Genomic DNA, 21,557 nt, shown 5'->3' on the forward strand with positions numbered 1-21,557 from the left:
GGTCGATTTAGGCTAGATTATGGTTATAAAACGCAATTCGTTTACAGTAAATAACTTTCGAATCAGTGAATATTGTTAATATCTATATGATGTTAATGTTTTTGGTATCTCAATATCTCATACAGACATACAGTTATAATTTATAAGCTTGAATTATATCAATGAAGTATAAACAAATGAATAAATAATATTTTATGCCTCAAAAGTATTCGGGTAAAGAAATTACCGAATTCTTATATTTATATATTTTATAATATTAGGTTGGTCCTACGCGGTTACATGGGAAAAGAAGTAATGAGATATTGTATTAGAATTACATATATTATTATGATTTAAAATGTATATGAATAATATTGTTTGTTTATAATATAAACACAACAAAATTGATTCGTTTTGGTATAATATATAGTAATTAATAATAATGTTACAAGTACATAAACACATCGTGCAATTCATAATTTATTTTTATTTAATCATTAATGTTGCTGGTCATATATATTGAGCGTGTCGAGAATTGAGATTGACAATTTACAGCTAGGGAATTATAGAAATTCTGAGAACCAGAACTATTTACCAGTTCATACGCTATATAGTTTTACATCCCAAAGGGACATCATATATTTATTTATACGAGTAAATGTCATTAGTTTGTGAAATACTGCAAATGTATACACTACATAAATTTCAAGTATAATTCTGTACTTATATCACATATTTATTATTACTGTTCAATTAAGAATTTTTTTATAGGCACATATCGATTAGTAGGTTACGATATTTATTCTTTCGATTTTCGAAATTATAATTCAACTTAATTATTATGATAAAATTAACAATGTAACCTCATCACCCCCAAGAAGTGTATTATGTGATTTTATTGAAAATGAACACTATTTTATTATTTCATAACAAAAATATAAGTCAAAAAATCTTAATATAGATTATTAACTTATTGTATCAAACAATTTATTTATAAAATAGCTTTAACCGCTTTAGAGTTGACTAGATTTTGTTTTCATAAAATATAGATAATAAATATACATGTATAGGTACAGCATATAGGTATGTGGTGGCCCGAGGGATGAATTCATTGTGGGGGCCGAGGTCCCTTATACATAAACAAGAAAATATATTTTTTTACTTATTGAAATAATATCATACACTTGTGAGTTCCTGAATTTGTGGGGGCCTCTGGGCTGCAGCCCACTAGCCCTCCCCTAAATCTGGCCCTATGTAGGTAGATTTGTCTACACACTTTTACTACCTAATTCAATTCTTAAAGAATATAATATTTTATTTGACTAATAAAAATATATTATAGCATTTAAATCCACAAATCAGGAGCAAATAAGTCTCGTGATTACAATTTACAAGTACCTATAACGTAATTTTAATGAACGTAGCCATACGGCTTTAATAATAATATATTAATATATACCGTGTATAGTTGACAAATATAAATTCAGTGATAATTTTTATAAAACATGCATTTTTATACACTAAATTTAAATATTTAAAAAAAATGTATTTTCCTGCGAAAGTAGAAAATATATGGCCCTCGATAAGCAATGTCATGATTATACATAATGATAAATTCAGTGGAATAATAATACGTCCTCTTCCGGCATAACATAATATTACAGTTTACAATACATTAATTGTCTTCCGCCTACTAGTTGCACTTATCTAGATCGAAATTTAATACTATTTTTATGAGAACCTACAAAATATTATAATAATGAGTGCCTTTTTTTGTGAGTCGAGAATTGTAAAAGATAACTTTTGAAAATTATTGATGTTATCAATAATCTAATCCAAATTAATATGTGTTTAAAAAGTCGTCGAACATAATAATATGACCTATGTACCATGAGGTCATGAGGACATGCTGTAAAGTTATAAATATGTTAAATACCTATGTTGGTAATATTATTGTAAAATAACTACATTTTTTCATGAATATAAACAATAATATTATAATTTTAAAATTTTTCTGAAAAACATTTTTTTTTATAGGTAGAATTTTTTTTAAAAGCCATGGAAGATCAAACTGAGAGTGTCCAACTTTGTATTTAGACCTTGAAAGGTAAGCAATAACGAATTTATAAGTTAATTTTTGTTTTAATGATTTTTAAATTAAATTATTTTAAATAATTTAAGTTATAAATAGTTATAATTGATCGCAACTTATTTTGCAACACATAATTTAACAAAATATAGATTTGCTATATATTATAGGGGCGCTTGTGGCTCGTGGAAAATTGTGTAGTCCGACAACACCCGCGTGTGTTTAGTGGTAACTGGCAACAGGCAGCAGTCATCGCAGACAGACCACCGTCGCGTCGTCAACATAATATTACTACATTTTTTACACTGACAATAATATTATTATTATAATATAAAACGTTTTATTATTATTTCGGTGCTTAATAATAATATACTTACATTGCGATCGCGCGCGAGTAACACACCTCCTGTGACCTTTATCGTCATCGTTGTTATTATTATTATTATTATTATTATTCGCAATACGTATCGCGTATGTAATATTTTGATAGTATGATAGTGCAATATAACAACAATATTGCAGACGGAAAAGATATTATAGTTTGTAAACAACCCATTGTACATCAGTACGACTGCAACCGCGCTGTCCGTCGTCGGCTAACTGACCATAGACAACTTGTGCATTAAACGAGTATTATTGTATATTTAATATTTATAATAATTAAAAACACAATTTTTCTACCAAATTATTTTTTTTAATTAACATTTTTTTTGCTGTAGAACCCGTAAATAAATAGACCGGAATCGCGATCGCTCTTTTTGAATATCAGAGACATGCGTTCCTGCTGCGGAATATATACAATTATTGAACACATATTAATTAATATTAATTTTTGTAACAGAAATTATGATTTAGTTTAGGTGTAATCATCATTCGATCCTATCCACAGCAACAGCTTTCGACGAAATCGCACTGTGCTCCATTATAATATACATTACTATATTATATTCTTTATCCGCGAAAAATGTCTTTTAGACGTGTAACCATATTGTCACTATCGTGGATCAACGTCATCGTATGTCTCGTATATACCTGCAATTTTACAGGTAAATATATATTGTTATATTAGTATATTACATATTATTTAATTATTATACAATATAAATCATTAAATCAATATAAATAAATAGTATAAAATTATATACTCATCCTCGATTGATTATTGAAAAATCAATATAAATTAATTTTAGTTATAAGTAATTTATAATTTTTATACTTATTATTACTATTACTGATTTTTCTATTCTATAAACAAATTTTTTGGTGGATGGGTAGCAGTTAAGTTGTACCATATAAATATAATGAATAATTAATATAAGTATATACAAAGTAATTTTTTGACGTAGATAATAATAATACTCATTTTTTTCAAGACTTCAATGTTTTTACCTAATTTTAAATCAATACAAAACAAGAGTTTTGCAAAGTGATAAAAGTCGCTACAGTGAGACAATGAAATAATAGAGTGAAAAATATTCTACCCAAGTCCAATTTATGTATATGGGGTTTTTGGTCGCAAAAACATTTCATCATCCAAATAACGTGTCGTGAGTTGTAAATAGACCTAAGACGGTTGTTATATAATATGAATGTCGTGGCGCATCTGAGAAAAGGAACTAAGTCTGTTAACGAATAATTTTCAAAGATCTGTTGGGTTAATCATTTGGAATCATAGGCGCCCAGAAGGGGGGGGCAAGCTGGAGCATTTGCTCCCCTTGACTTTTCAAAAATATGTTTTAAATTGAATGTTTAAAGATAAATTACTATTTATTATATAACAAATCCTAACATTGCCCCTCCTAGAAAATTTTCTGCGGGCACTAATATTTGGAGTCTGTTGAATTTTTCTGGAATAAAAATAAATTATGTATAATTTTAAATTTTAAATTTTAATTCTAATCAACAGGTATTAAAAATATTATTTTTTAGTTTTTATTACTTTTTAATATCGTAGATTTATTACTTATTAAATATGGTTATTTCGGTTTTTAGACAGATTTCCAATTGTTAATTTAATAATATGTTATAGGTGTCATCGTATAATAGTTGTCAACTCTTATGCTAAAAAATCACCCATTTATCATGTATACATGATGATGTTTGTATATTATTTGCCTATGGCTTATGTTGTATTTTCATTATTTATACACATCTATACGAGTTTATTCAGACACAGTCGCACAGAATAATGAATTTTATACTTACCAGTTACCATATTCCTAGGTATTATTCTCTGAATTTATTATAGCGTGTATTTAATTTTAGTTCAAAATAAGCCTGAAATTAAGTCGGAACTATCTTAGTTGAACGTCGTAGTGTTTGAATAAAAAAAATCTCATTACGTTATTAATTAGTAATTACCTATATATTTATATCTAATACTAATATCTGTGGCCTATATAGGCAACGTATATTTACGCTTTTATATTAAATTATGAAAAAAAAACATAATAGAAAATGAAAATACTACAAATCTAATCGAAACGATTTTTTATTTACTTAAATTCATACTTACCTAAACGTTGAAAGATGATATTATCAATAGTGTGTAGGATATGTGGTGTTTCAAATTTAATTAAAAACCATTTAAATTTAAGTTACATCAAAGCTTACTATAGTTTTTACTGAATTTAATATTTAATATATATATAATTTAATGAGTAATGAAGTACTTTTAAGTGTGTTTAACATACTATTAAAAATGATGAATTGTCAAAAAAATACAAATAATTATTATTACTTGAATTCTTAGTACGGACACTGTCGAGTCGAGTATGTTTTATAACTTATACCTAAGTGTAATAGCGTTTAATGTATCTCTATAAAATAATATATTAAATAGTATTATTTAATTTCACACGAAAAGCGTTATGGCTTGACCACACTTTTACGCATCACACAATAAGTGTAAATAATTTTAGTAAAAAGATTATACGTAATTTATTCATGTAATATTTTTATTTCTTTATTTATCTAGTTATAGCATCAAGTCCAGAATATTTGGGATGTTTTTTGAACGTAGATTTAAATATTTCAAACGGTTTAAATATATCACTTGCTACTTTGACCCCTCAAGAGTGTTCAGACGAATGTCATGCAAACAATTACACATACGCCGCAATTAATAACGAACCGTAAGACAAATCAAACGTTTTTTTCCCCGTTTTATATACTTATTATTAGGGTTGTGAATTTAATGCACTAAAAAACCTTAAAAAATGCATTAAAAATGTCAAAAAAAAAACAATAAAATATGCCCAAAATTATTGTATAAAATGCACTTAAAATGGTTTTTAATTTAATTTTAATTTTATATTGATATTAAATGATATTATACATTAGTACATTAAATATTTTTACATGCATAGAAATGTGTTTATTTTATTAAAAAAAAAAGAAATTAAAATGTTAATTGAATTTGAATTTCAAGTTAAACATTTTTAAAATTTTTAAAATTGTGTAAAACAAAAAAAAAGTAACATAATTATGTTAATTTTCGGAATTTCATTATAAATATCGGGAAATGAATTTAAAAAGGAAAATAATATGACCTAAAAATGAAAAAAAATGACCTAAAACATTAAAAACGTCAAAAAATGCAAAAATATGCAAAATAAAAGTTTCATAAATCGATTCTTTGTTACATAATTCAAATTATATACTTACAAAACTAAGTTTCATAATCACAAAAAAAAATGCACTAAAAATTCACAGCCCTACATATTATTGATGTATGTATGCATATAGATTTTGTCGCTGCACAAATAATTATATATCTAAATTGATGAAAGAAATAGACGACGACTGCAATGTATCGTGTAGTGCTGCTGAAAATGGGCCAAATGAGATGTGTCAAACGCATTTTAAAATATTCAAAACGTATAATTCAAGTAAAATAGGTAATTGGTATACTTAAGAGGACACCATACACTCGCTGTTTAAGAGGTTTAATAATAATAATATAGGCTATTTTAATACAATTTTTATTTAAAATGTTAAGTTTATTTAAATATTAATTAAAAATATTGTAATAATGATTCTATGATAGGTATCACTGTATCAGCAATAGCTGTTGTATAATAATGAGAGTATATTATAATAGAAATACGATTTCGCGTGGTACTGCAAAAGTTCAAACTTATATGATTACATTATTTACAATCGATTTACCAAATGTTCTCACTACGTGGATAAGAAATTTATCTGTGTCATAGTGTTTTTATTGTATACGAATGAATGATTTGAATCGTGTTTAAGTTATTAAAAAATAAAATAAAACGTTACGATTTATATAAATTTATTTTATTTGTATGGTAAATATTTGGTAAGGCTACTGTAAATACTGTCTTCGTTATATAGTATGTCCAACGTATAAAACCATTTTTATTAATATGTTATGGATGTTGCAATATGATGTCTCATTGAAATAAATTAAGTTATACTTAATAGATGGAGGCGTGTAGACTGCGCTACAGTTTCTTTAATATACAATCAATACTACAATAGATTAGCTATGTTTTTAATAAATAATAGTCATGCACATATAACATATATATTATGTACACACGTCATTTTAAGGTGAGGAAAAATATCCTCAAGCGATCTATCTCGGATGCTTCGGAGAAAGAATGGGCGACGACAAGAACCGATTACTGAAATTTCCCCACGAAAGATATCGTGATAATACTCCGCAAAAATGTTCCGAAGAATGTTTCAAAATCGGATTTCTGTACTCTGGATTAACAAATGGAGAAGAACAGGGGTAACTAATATTAATAAATTAATAAACACTCATGGTATTTATAACAAGCATACCTACTTAATATAATTGATTTGATTATATTCAATGTATAATATATTATATCTATGACATATAATCCATTAAGGATCAAAGTATTTTTAATTTTTTCTTAACTGCAGTATCTGGACACGACGCGCAACGGTGTCTAACATCAACATACCGTTTTAGGAAATTAGGAAAAACGTTTCTCTAGTCAGTTTTTATATTTTTTTTATAAATCAGTATTATGATTTGAAATATTTATATAGGTTCTAAGTATGTACAAAAATAAATCTAATTTTATATTGTAGCGTGAATTTTTTAAGGTTTTTAAATAGATATTTTAAAATAGAATAAGTGTAGCTACTAGTTAGTTAATCAATCGTCTCGACACTCGCATACATGAGTAGATATTAGCACATTGCAACGAATATTTATAAATAAATTAAATACCATCTTAAATAATTACTGTCAGTTTCCAATTATTTCGTTTTACAATTATCAAACTTTTTTAAATATTGTTTTATGCATTGAAAATATATCGTATCAAAATATGTATTAATTTCTATCATCGAGGAATATCAAGCAGTGCGTCTAAAATGAGTAAAATGCAATGCATAATAATCAGTTAATAATGGTATTATAAATCGATACCCTATTTTGCACGGGGATGATATAGTTTATCATAATATAATAACTATATTATAAGACGCGGCTATAAATAAAATTATATTTAGCCATAATACATACGCAATGTACATATAATTTCTTTTTTTTATTTTGGAATAGTCATTGTTATATAATTTTCATAATATTTGTGATATGATTTACAATATATACTATAGATATAACAGACGTACTTATCAAATTAACATAATATTTTTTAATTCTTACACATGCGAGTTACCTATCTTAAAAAGAATGCAATGGCTTACAATATTTACATTACAATATTTTCGTCAACATTTTTATTCGATGTCTATTTAATAATGTAAATTTATGTCCTGGCTTAATGTACAAAAAATAATTAAAATTTTTAATGACGTTCATCGTAAATGGCGTGTTTCAATAATAATGATAGTCGATAAATAATGATATATCGAGATGGAGTATTTTATTTTTATTCCATAAAATATATCTATGTTTATAAATTAAATATTATTGTTCTATACAATTTTCACGCAGTCGCATTATTTAAAATATTCATCAGAATAGTATTTCGATGTTTCGTAAATCTAAGTGTATGTTCAGTAGGTTTTGCAGACAAACTATATTTAATGAACAATATATTATGCTAATGTAATTATTTCACAGAAATATTACCATTCGAATGTTTTCAACAATGATATAAAAACTTGTGTACAACTATAAAATCTGAGAATAAATTCTAATCCTACCAAACCTGAAAACAAAAATGTTGATACACTTTTTGGCAATAATATATATAAAACTAAAAACAACATTTAATTCGTTAATTTCCATATTCCATGTGTATTACATATTATATTAATATTTAAATTAACTTTTAGGTGTAACAGTTGTTGTTATGTTTCTTCTGTTTATAATTCTATAAATTTACAGTCACACATGCAAGCAACCACTCGAGTATTTATTTTTTATTATAACTTATAATATATTATAGGTATGAATTATTCCATACTATATATGCAGATATTTTATATACAATATACAGTATACATACATGTTCGTTGTCATTCTCGAATAATCAGAATTTAGATTCGAAAAGACTTGTCAAACGTTATCGAAAAAATGTTCTCAACTAAGGCATACTACTACAGACATAATATAAATAACACATCGCTATGACACTATTAAATAAATAAATATCAAGTATCAAAAAAAATATCATAGTATATAGTATTGAAAATATAGCATATATTTTTTATTGCGCGACCGTATAAACTTATAATTAAATACCAATCAAAACTAAGCTTAGACATTAAACGTGCGCAGCTGCAGCAGCGTATTTATCGCTTTTTATAAGATACGGTCGACGGATAACAAATATTATGGTTTGCAGACATCAAAAACGCCCCAATTTCTAATAACAAAAATCGCGGTGCTATATTATTTACAACAATTTTGACAATTTTATTTTAATGTACCAATTTACTATTAAATAATTCATACAAATAATCATATCACTTTATACCTAAAGTATTATCAAAAAATATTATATGATACATTTTTTGGTGTGATTTTTTACTCCATGTACCTTTTTAAAGTTATCAGATGGCTAGACAACTGTAAAATTACTTTATGGTTGGTTTTCAATTCTACCTGATTTCCCAGAAAATACAACGACGTTCTTATAAAAAATAACATACACTTTTTCGAGTAAATAAGCCAAGAATATATTATAATAGATCTAACCAACAATTCGACGGGAATTTTAAGTCATACTTTCCTTACTATAATGGATAATTAAAACTTGTAAGCCGGTCTAAGGTCTCTAAGATAGAGTTTCTCAACTTGTAGTACGCATAACATTAGTAGTATACAAAAGGCTCATCGGTAATACGCAAAGGAAATCTCCTTTTAAATAAATTGCAATAAACTATTATTAACATTAAATATTGTTAGGTTTATTTTTACTTGATATTAGCTGGTTTTATAAATATCGAAGGTGAAAAAGTCGTTTGTAATCGTAGCAATTATAATAATGATAATCTATTATAAACTTGATAAAGTATATCCTTATTTGACAATAACATGTTAGTTACATTAGTTCTTTAAGTTTATTCACGAGTAGCATGCGAGGTGTTTACTTCAAGTGTATTTTTATATTATACAATTTACTAGACAAAACGTCTCATTGATGTAAACCATAATAATTATAATAATAACTGTACATACTAAATTAAGTTTCTTTTTGTGTATTAAATACTTAGGTACCTACATTGTCATAATTTTATAGTTTCTAATAAAATACATTTCTATACATATAAAATAAACGTTAATATTTTTAATAAACAAAAAAAAGTTCATAAAGTCAGGTAGTGAGTAAAAACTTTCAAACTGTGTAAGTAAACTGTATTTTGTACGCGTAAAAAGGTTAAGAACTGCTGCTCTAAGGTATACATTTATTAAAACTTAAAAAATAATTGTTATTTGGCAATTTTTTATAACTTTATTATTGGTACTCATTTTTAAATATGATCGTTATGTTTGATAATCATAAATTCTCTATATATACTATTCATATAAACTATTAAAGGTATTAATTACTACTTTAAACATTATAAGGTTTAAAAATTAAGGTATGGCAGTTGATCTATACTCAAGATCCAATCTCATATACATGCCAATAACTTGCATATATTGCGTATTATTGTAGTAATTTTTAATTTTTAAATTCAGAACTGCTTGTTGGTGTGGTAATCAATATCCCTCAGAGAAATTTAAAATAAGCGACGCGAAATGTAACTCTCTCTGTTCGGGTGACAAGACGAAAAATTGCGGTGGTCTGTGGAGATTGAGCGTTTATTCCACTGGAATCGTTGGTAAGAATAAAATACTACTGAATAATATACCTATACTAAATATACTAATTTTTTTTTATATTATTGTTTCCTTACATACATTATTTAATGGTTTGTCTGTAACTATAATTATATTGCACACAGATTATCCACTCAGAAATTCGGTTGGCTGTTACAATTTGGACAGTTTCACTCGATACGACAAGAAAGTGTACATTTTAAAAGAAACCATTGATTCGCACAGGTGTTTTTATATTTGCAACGAGAGAGGATTTAAATACGCGGCAGTCAGCGAGTACATACTTTTATTTTTTTAATACCTATATTATATATATCCAAAAATATAGTTATCAACTACTAATATATGAATATATTATAATCTATTTAGAGATCACTGTGAATGCAGCGATGAAATACCGAGAGCGGAAGAACGGGAAAATCAAGAAGAGTGTAAAAAATGTGCTGGAGACGAATCGGAGTATTGTGGTGGTCCCAGCTCAATAAGTATCTACGAAAACGATTGGTTTGGTCAGTTAACGTTATTTTTAAAGCACACCTAAATTAAATTATACAATATACATAGATCAAAAATAGTATAATTTTTGTTTTTCGATTTAAATGTAGATATTATTAAGTAAAAGAGAACAGAATAGTAGTCTAATTTTATTTGTTGTTATTGCAAGAATATCATCGTAGTGTTAATTAATATTATTTTTACTAAATAATATCTTCTCAGTTCTGATTTATTATAATACAGTGAGCAAAAATGTAAATAATGTTTTGTAAAAAAATCTCAATACACTATCTAGTAATGCATAATATAATATTGAAATGGATAAATGTAAGCTCAAACCGTCAATAGGTTGAACATTTGGCAAACATTTTATCAATAAAATCACATAGGTGTAAACACGATCCAATTTCATAAGTTTAAAACCACTATAGTGGAAAAGATTAATCTTCGTGAACTAACCATATATAAGTCATAAGGACAGGCAAAGGGTAGGCAATGAACCATTTCTTTGATAGTTAACTGCATATTTAGAAATACGTAAACTGGATATAGCAAATTGCCCTGAGCTCTGATATTAATTTATTTAAAAAAAAATGGGTACTAAACTTAATCAGCAATGGTATTTTGTGTCCATACATATAGGCATGGTTACGGGAAATCTATCCAAAACCTATTTTGGATGCTTTGAAAACAATTGGATGTATCCAGTGATGGATGGATGGAATATATCATTTCCTAAAGAAATGACCTCACAAAAATGCGTTTCTAGTTGTTTTACCAGAGGCTATCCATTCGTAGCACTAGTGTCTTCGTGAGTCCTTCAAATTTATATTATAGAGATTTGTTTTATATAATAATATTATTGTTATTATTATTATTATTATTAGGTATACAATATGTAACTGAACTTAACTAAACATCCTCTTAATTTTTAAAAAATTAACTGAGTTTTTGAATAAGTACAAAAGTATCATGTAGCTAGGTAGGTACATAGGGGACGCTCTATGAATAAAAAAACTAACACAACAAATACTCACATATAATATATTTCGTATATACTATATTATAGTATATATATATATATATATATATATATATATATGTGTGTGTGTGTGTGTGTGTGTGTAAATTAAATACTCGTAAAAAGTGATATACCATACAATTATTATGTATGAATTATAATAATATAAATGAGAAAGAATCTTTGAAATATTATCTAAGGGGAATTTCAGTTTCCCTTTTATCCATTCTGTAAATATATATTTAATAGAATATACCTATTACATATTGTATATACATATATACATTACTCGTAGAAATATGCTAGAGAGTCATAAAAATACACTCATAAACTTAAAATAATACATAACGTAATATCAATATCTAATAGTTTATATTTATTTGTAACAAATAGATGTGTTTCTATAAAAATGTATGTAATTTATAATAATGACAATAATGATAATTTATATACGTTCTAGTACACTACTATACATACACTAATAACTAATGGTGGCGTGGTGGAGGGATAAAATCGAGAAACGGCCGTCTCAGCATCTCCGAGTTTCTGAGGGTTATGGGTGGATGGGTATAGTTATATAGTTAAAATTATGGTGGTAAATGCCTTTATTTATTACGTTTTGGGTTTTGGGTGAATTGATGAAGTATCATAATTGTATAATGTATAGTCTCGGAAAAATCGGCAAAGTTCGCTACGCCACTTATATATTACGACTGCGTATCACGTGTCGTGCACTCAAATGATATATGCGAAATGGTAATAATTATTGAACTATACCTATGTAATTCGACCACGTCTGTGACCGGTATGCTAAACGCGATCAGGACGGTGTGTCTGTGCAGTTTCGTAAGTCCACCGGTCGAAGCCAAGTTGAGAGCTGGAGGACAGGATTGTAACGCCACGTGTGCGGGTGGCAAGGAAAACGCGTGCGGCGATCGCGACCACTACAGCGTGTTTACCACTGGTCTGAAAACTTCCCGGGTGCCCGGTAACCATTACCTGGGTTGCTACGAAGAGACGGACGTGTACAGGGCGTTCAAGAAAAACCAGTCCATTGAATTCCCATACGTCAACACGCCGAACATTTGCTCCAAGCACTGCGACAGAACGGGCTACGAATACTTCCAACTGTCCAGCAGGGAATCGTGTTTTTGCGGAAACAGCCATCCGGCGGATGACGGCGCGATACGGGTCGACGACAATCAATGTTCCACCCAGTGCTCGGGTGACGCGAACAAATATTGCGGTGGGGCGTTTAAAATCGCGGCGTTCCGTATAGGTAAAGTATAGTTAAATAATGATGTTAGCCACAATTACGTAGGTATTGTATTGCTGAAATCGCTTCATGACAAAAAACACGTTACGTTGTACACCAACTGTTGATTATACCCCCAACGGTCATCTGTGATGGTCTCAAAGTGTTCGATCTCTTCAAGCAACGTCATTCACACTAATATATTTTTATAATTAACTGCTGCACCGCTGCAGTGCTGTAGCGTATCTCTACTATAGATCTTATAGGTATGATAACAAGTGCATGTACATTTCTATGATGATGTAATTTTTATGACGTGTCTTGTATCTACATGCTGTATCCTGCGGATAATATTTCTAAAAAAATGAATTTGTATCCAAAGTAAAAAATATTATTATGTATCTTAATTCTTAATAGAATATAAAAGATACTTTCTAGGATACAATTATTATAATAAATATTATAGCCTAACAAAACAACTTTCTGAGTAGGTGTATGAATTTCTCAGATGATGGTTAACAGTTAACATATGCAGCTACCTATTTTATACATTATAGCCTATTAATCCTATATTTTTATTTTATTTTTTGTTAAACTATATGATGTATCATTAGTTTTTAACTTTTATAGTATTTAACATAATTATATTTGAATTTATAAATATAAAAATTATTTATTGTAATAATTGTAAAATTATATTAAAATACTTACATAAAAATTATTGTATTTTAAATTATGTATTGTTTGTTTTATTTTAATTTGATATCTCTATACATTTAATACACCTTCTAAATCTTTAAAATATTTAGAAAATAGTCAATTTTGTTAAATGTATCTGTATCTAAATGCTAATTGAAAGTATTTTATTACATCACTATAATACTGCATTATAAATAATTCCTATAACCAATATTCGAATGATAATTTACTGAAATAAACTTAAACCTTAAAAGTATTAATAACCTCATTATATTAGACACATTTACCATCAATTAGTGTATATTTTTTTTATACATATGAATAGAAATTCTATTAGAATTTAAAATTATTAATATGTATTTGTAATCAAACATTTTTAAGACATTTAAAAATGAAAATAAGCACCTACTAAATAACCTACATATTTTCTTGACATGTATAAAAATCTCACTACCTAGCTGTTGTATCAGTTTCAGTCATATGATACTATTTTATATCTGAAATCCCATAACTCAAATAACTTGAAAAAGATAGAAAAAATAAAAATTTCATTTCTCATGATATGTTATTAAAATTTGACTCAGAATTGTGAGATGCAATTTATTTTGTAAGATATTTGTGTAATAGTATTAACTTCAAAAATATTTTAACATCTCAAATAATAGTAATTTCTAGTAAATATTAAAAAACATTTTATCAACACATGTGATGCAGCCAAGTAGTCTGTAGTTCTAACTGATGTTGACTACTGAATAGTGACTATGCCATTACTTATTCAGTTGAATTCAATCAACACTGATAAATGATATAGATCAACAGAAATGATTTTATTAGCTTATTATTTCAATAATATTAACATAGTTAAATTAGAAATAAACTGATTTGATTATATTTTCATAATTATATAGAGTATAATATTGAGATACTTTTTCGTTTTAAATCTATTGATGCTAAATTAATGTTTTTGTTTATTTACTATAGGAATGGTTGCTGACAGAAAATATAATTGTTCTACAGATTGTGAATGCTATTTCTTTCCGAAACACAATTTATCTAAAATTGACTGTTCGAAAAGAAATCTTATTGACCCTTCTACAATTATTCCTGATTTAAAAATAACTTCGTCATCCATTGATTTGATTTTGAAAGACAATTCGATCGAAATCTTACCTAATTTAACAAGTTTTCGTATCGCTTCATTGGATGTTAGTAATAACAGTATAACAACATTGGATGCCGGTCTTTTACCTAAAAGCTTAAAAGTGAGAAAAGTAATAATAGTTTAGTATAATATTTTAAATGTTATGATCTATGTATAATATGGATATCACATATTTTCACCGTCGAGGTCATTTTGCGCACTTCATCTTAGAAAAATATTAATCAACAATCATAATATCAAATACAATTTTGTTTTTATATCAAAAACATTTTATATTTTAAGAAGTTGTTACAGTTAAAATTATCAATAAATTATTAAACACATTAATATTTTATACAACTCTTGTTAGATCAAAACAAGACATAATTCGCAATCACAGTTTGATTGAAATACCTACAGTATGTTTTATTATTTACTTATCGAATACGGAATAGTGTACTATAAAATCTATTTAACAACTATACATAAACTTATTTAATTTCAATTAAACTTGAATTAATATTATTACGATTTATAACTAAAACATAAATATGTTATAATTAAAAGTCACGTAAAACACGTGCACATAATATCATTTATTTCTTGTAGATACATTTTAATTTTTAATCTTTTCCACAGGTTTTGTTTGTAAATAATAATAAGTTAACAACTCTAAACAATAACGCGTTGAGATTAATACAAAGTCTAGACATCATAATGTTATCGAACAACCCGTGGCCGTGCGAGTGCGATTTGTTGAATATCCTACTAAAATATAAATCAAAGGTCTGAACTCATACCTATAATATATAAAGTAACCGTAGACTACAGTGAACAGATTGTTGCATAACGGTTCATTGATTTTGCAGATCGGAGATTTGAAGAAAATCACTTGCTCGTCTTCCACTGACCCATTTATCCACATGAATGAATACGAACTTTGTAAAAAATGGAAAATCAATTTCTTTTACCTTTTCATCGGTTTAGGTTTCGTTTCGTTCGTTTGCCTGCTGTCCGTCTATTTTAACTTACACAGGACCGTTTGGTTGTACGTGCGTAACATCCAATGCGATTCCTGTGATCTTATATCCATGCAGCACACCAATAAGGCCGATAAAGATCTCGAGGAAGAAACTTTCATGCAGCGCATTCAATACGACGAACTCGTACTGGCCACTGAAAACTGGAACCAGGACCGAGTGCTGGGAGAAGGCGGGTTCGGGGTGGTGTACAAAGGCAATTGGAGGCACACAGACGTAGCGATCAAAAGACTAAAAGCCGAGGTCGGCGTGACGTTACAATACACGCGGTGTATGCCTTATATTATGTATAGTTATATCGTATCTATTTTTCATATTTCAGGGAGTAGCTGAAAAAGTGGTAAACATGCACACTCTGGCTAACGAACTCCTGCAGAATCCATCGAAAGAGATTATGTACCTAAATGCCGTTAAACATGATAACGTACTGTCCATGTATGGATTTTGCTTCCATTCGACGGGATCTTGTTTGATATATCAGTTCATGGCAAACGGATCACTCGAAGATCGATTACAATGCAAAGTATATACACATCATTTATTTATCTATATATAATATATTTGTATGAATGGATTCGTATTAATAAAAAAAACCTATCAACAATAAAACAATATTATATAGGTACCTATACTCGGTACATTTAAAAAATTTTTTTAGGTATATATTGTTTAAACTTCGACTTATATTTGACCTATAGTACCTATAATGGTTATGAATATCGCAAAAATCAATTAACTTTTTAATGCAAGCTAATTTTCCTTATGCAAAATTTCTATTAACATCCATTTTAAGTGCATCCATAATATCGTCCATGATTCTAAAGACAAACAATTATACATATAGTCCCAAAAATCGGATTATAGAATTAAAACGATTTTTTTTTTTAACAAAAATATTCCACTTTATCTTCCATCTACTTTTATATAATTCAGAGACTTTATTAATTATTTATGGAGTGAAGAGATGGGACCCATACTTGGAAAAATCCCCTACTCTGATAAAACTATAAAAAGTCTGTTGAATGGCTTAAAACCTCAGAACCTCCGATGTATAGTTGACGTGTATACGCTCTTTTTAGGACGACTTATAAAGTTTTTAATTTAATTTTAAAATATGATTTTTGTTTAACACATTCAAACTTAAAATTAAAGTAATATTTATATAATATGTGAGATACACATTATTATCAAACATGCCACATTAAACGATACTCTCTATTTGTACATGTTATATTATATAATATAGAACGGAACGAAACCATTATCTTGGACGACACGTGGAAACATAGCGACAGGAATTGCAAGAGGGTTACAGTTTTTGCACAATGTTGAAACGCCTTTGATCCATGGCGATATAAAAAGGTATGTATACAAATACATAGGTAGTTGAACAAAATTTCATTGAAGTCATATAAATCAAATAATTATTTAACGTATTCATTTATTCATTAATTAATACCCCTTTTTATAGCGCCAATATACTTTTGGATTCTAATCTCGAGCCCAGAATAGGAGATTTTGGGCTCGCTCGGACTGGTCCGCTGGAAAAAATTAACAAAAGCATTGGATTTGATGTCAGTCACGTGTGTGGTACTAAGCCTTATTTGCCTGAAGATTTTTGTAAGAGCAAAAAACTTTCAACCAAAGTGGACACTTACAGTTTCGGCGTAGTATGTATACACAATTTGTTAATGTTACACTTTAAAAAAGAAAGAGTTAACATGTTATAAATTATAATGTTATCATTATGCAATGGTAATACATATTTTTCTTAAAAACATATACTATAATACGTATTATATGTAAAATGTATTAACACGAAATGCAATTAATCAATGAAAAATATATTATCTTATATGAACTTCTGTAAAATAATATATTATATTATGTTTTTGCTCATAGGTAATGTTCGAAATCGCAACCGGTCTAAGAGCGTTTAATAGATACAAAAATTATAAATATTTGGTAAGTATATCCATTATCCAGTGATGAGAAATTAAAAACCTTAATTATTTCAAACGCACTATAGAAGTGTAAACTGTAGTCGAATTATTCTATTTTATTCAGAAAGATATGGTGAATAAGCACGACGACTCTTCAATTGTGAATATCGCCGACAAATTGGCCGGACATGATCCATTTCATATTTTTGAAGTACTTATAAAATTGGGAAAAGCTTGCGTGGTAGACATAGCTGAGAAGCGTCCGGAAATGGTCGTTGTTTACATGAATCTACAAAACACTTTGTCATCGAAATCTGACGTCAATAATGGTAGGTTAAATTGTTAAATGTTAGTATGTGGTAATAATACCTAATATTATATTATATTGTGTTTGCACTGTTAGATTGACTATATCAATGTATTTTTTAAGTATTACATGATTACTCTTCTATTCTTCATGTCTTCGACTTAAAATCATTAGCTGATAGAGGAGTTGATAGTAGGTAGGTAATCATATGTATTTTTTAAAATTCTTAATTTCAATATAAGACATAAGTTTCATTGTTATATATATAACACAACAATACTCACACCTACTAAATTGTAAATATTAAAAGTCAGGATGTTTATTTTCAGCTATGTAGGTAGTAGGAACAATAAAATACTTTTTATGGCTGCATTTGAATCGCGATAATTTTAATTGATTTAATTTCAGTTATTACTTGTCAGTTGTCACTTTTCAGTACATCACTACTTATCGGTGCAGCACGACGGATAGTCGTACATACAGTCAGCTCCTATTTTAGCCGTTGTTTTATTTCACCGAATATATTTTTCAAGTAACTTAAATTAACTTATAGACTACAATTAATGACATACTAATTAATTATATTTATGTAATATCTATTTATACATAATTGTATACACGATTATTAAGTATCTTTTATATTATAGTCATAAATAAAAAAAAAATCGATAATTTCATGGTGAAAAATATAATAAAAATTATCCTATAACATAATATAAAATTGTTTTTTAACTACATAATTAAAATTATTCGTTGTATTTAATTAAATAACTAATATTGGCCAAATAATCAATCCATTTCATCTGCTCGTCACTTTTTCCTCAATACTGCAAATTCTTGGTTCAAGTTTAATATATTTGTGAGTAATTTTTTTCACTTTTTTAATTTTTTCCATGTTAGAGAAACGTCATGCCATCCTCAATCTTGGTGTGTTCTATTTGTAATATTACTGTATAAATTCAAATATACTGATGGGATGATTTCGACCTTTATAATCTAATTATCAAGGAGTTATTAATCGATAACTTTAGAATTCAGATAGTATAGTTCTAAGATCATTTCAAATGATAAAATATATTCTACTCTGTCTATTTATCACTTTTCAAAACACAAACTTATAACCATGTTTTAAAACAAAACTAATTTGAGAATTATGCGTTGAAATGAAACGGCGGTGAAACGAAATACGACCATAGTCAGAATGGAATTTTTGACCTCCGTAATATGTTATAAAATCTATAAGTATTCTGTGTGGAAAATAAATACTTATTTATATTATATTAAGTGATCAGATTTTTCCACTTAGGCCATAATAATACGTATACTCTGTTTTTATATTTTTTCAGTTGAAGCAAACGGCGAGATATATAACAAGAATGAGTCGAATGCACAGTTAAAGGTACCTACAACCTATGGTTATCGATCAATAATATTTTTTATTTTTAACCATTTAAAACATTTTAATATATTAATAACAGTATTATATTTAAACACATATAATTATTAATATATTTGTAACTCTTATTTAACGAACGCTTTGACGCAGTTCACAGAAATAATTTTCCGTTTTTTGCAAATTTCAACTGCGAACTTACTATTCGTACAACATAACGTATAGGTACTATATAATAAAACTGCAGGTCAATAACATATTACCTATTATCATAACAAAATTGTTTTCATAACTGAGAGACTTTTAACCACAAATTATTATGAATGGTATATTATCACAGTAGCTATGTAGAATATATAGATCCCTATACCGATTACACACGGTAAATTTCAATATTATAAATTAAAATATAGGTATCTAATACTTCAATTGTATGCTTAATGCCTGTCTCGTTAATTTTATAAAATTATCTGTATTATAAACACTAGGTAGTATAAGATTTTGAAACCTATTGCGTATAGTGCTTATAGTATTTAAGAATACCTACTTCCCTACTAATTAGAAAATATATTCTTAACTTTAAGGAAACAAAAAATAAGGATTTCATAAAATTGGATGAAATAAAGGCAGTGCTGTTAGCACCACTCCACGAGATTCCGTCAATATCGAACTTGTATTCTAGTCCTGTGCACGAAGTAAACGACCCTCGGAAAATCATTACCACAGAAGTAAAATCTAACAGCAATGAAATATCGGTATGCCTAAATGGGTTTAAGTACCGTAATATAAAATAACTTTTTTACTACGTACTCATAATTTAATCTGATGCGTGTACGTTTTCGATAGGATGAAGGTTTTTTTACGACTGATTTTTAAATTATCGAGTCAAGTAACACTATACAGTATAAGCGACGTTATGAAAATAATTAGTTACTGTTAATCTGCATGCTGACCACTATTGTAATTTGAAAATATCATTTAATTATGTTACGTCTTATAAACTATATCAAATTTGATCAAAATATTAGCCTATTTACTTGAACAAATTATGTAATGCACTATGTGAGTATACCTATTTGAATATTATTGAATCGTATTTAGAACATTATGTTTTGAATTTATGAAACTCGTTTTATAATATATTCTTTGGTTTAATATTTATCACTGTACTTATACAATATAATAACAAATTTTTATTTAAATGTTGTCTTTAACTTATCGAGCATAATACATTATAATAATTATTAATTATCATTATTATTATATAAAAAACGCTTTTAAATTACTATTGCGCATGGGCGTTCTCACAGGGGGAAGGTTCTTTATTTTCTTATATATTAGTAATAAACGTTTTGTCAACTTTTAGTAACCCTTACGGCTTATCATGTAACCATTTTTTTTATCCCCTTCTATTTAAATACCTTGAGAACGACTCTGCTATTGCGGTTTCAATATTATGTTTAATTTCAAAAATTCACTGATCATTAATAAGTACTTTAATATATATTATAACATTACTGTGAATGAGTAAGTGTATAATTGTACCGTTTAAAACAATATACACATATATTTTATGATCTCATCTAAAGTGAATTTTTATATACGAATATTAAATATAATATGAACACAATATTATCTATTTACTCTTTATGCTTTTTGTAGACATTTTTAAAATAAGTTATTTTCATACAAGAATATCACAAAACAGCTGCTCATTACATTGCACAATTTAATAATTCAGAAATGCAATAGATAGCAAAATATACAAGGAAAACAATTTTACGGTAAAACTAATTTTTAATCGACAAAGTAAATTATAGAGATTTAACTTAAAAATCTACAACTCATTAACAGGCATTTCTTTGAATAATATGGTGTTATAATTTAAATTGG

General features: G+C 27.4%; 1 protein-coding gene across 5 annotated transcripts; it reads left to right on the plus strand.

Moving 5' to 3' along the window:
- The first annotated feature begins 2,238 nt into the window (after positions 1-2,238).
- On the plus strand, positions 2,239-21,480 carry LOC114123800 (uncharacterized). Of its 5 annotated transcripts, none has more exons than XR_007604913.1 (20): positions 2,239-3,114; positions 5,046-5,202; positions 5,816-5,967; positions 6,647-6,830; positions 10,230-10,372; positions 10,496-10,646; positions 10,740-10,879; positions 11,508-11,676; positions 12,711-13,165; positions 14,822-15,102; positions 15,621-15,767; positions 15,851-16,264; positions 16,344-16,544; positions 17,268-17,383; positions 17,493-17,691; positions 17,924-17,986; positions 18,089-18,293; positions 19,618-19,670; positions 20,249-20,726; positions 21,327-21,480. XR_007604913.1 is itself a non-coding variant. In XM_050203373.1 (20 exons), exons 1-20 carry the CDS (start codon positions 3,033-3,035, stop codon positions 20,538-20,540), a joined length of 3,513 nt encoding a protein of 1,170 aa, XP_050059330.1. In that variant the 5' UTR covers positions 2,239-3,032; the 3' UTR covers positions 20,541-20,866. The 5 variants fall into 5 exon arrangements, 4 of the variants coding, with proteins under 4 accessions (XP_050059330.1, XP_027842694.2, XP_050059331.1 ...); XM_050203373.1 differs by lacking the exon at positions 21,327-21,480 and having other exon boundaries at positions 20,249-20,419; positions 20,511-20,866; XM_027986893.2 differs by lacking the exon at positions 21,327-21,480 and having other exon boundaries at positions 20,249-20,866.
- Positions 21,481-21,557: the final 77 nt, after the last annotated feature.

This window comes from Aphis gossypii, chromosome 3 (assembly GCF_020184175.1).
Source record: "Aphis gossypii isolate Hap1 chromosome 3, ASM2018417v2, whole genome shotgun sequence".
Classification (NCBI taxonomy): domain Eukaryota; kingdom Metazoa; phylum Arthropoda; class Insecta; order Hemiptera; family Aphididae; genus Aphis; species Aphis gossypii.

What these genes read in the sequence shown, in the direction of transcription:
- LOC114123800 (XM_027986893.2), top strand. Translation starts at nt 3,033, where the DNA reads ATGTCTTTTAGACGTGTAACCATATTGTCACTATCGTGGATCAACGTC. An exon ending in ACAAATGGAGAAGAACAGGG is followed by an intron (nt 6,831 to 10,229) that starts GTAACTAATATT and finishes TTTTAAATTCAG; the next exon opens with AACTGCTTGTTGGTGTGGTA. An exon ending in GAAATCTGACGTCAATAATG is followed by an intron (nt 18,294 to 19,617) that starts GTAGGTTAAATT and finishes ATATTTTTTCAG; the next exon opens with TTGAAGCAAACGGCGAGATA.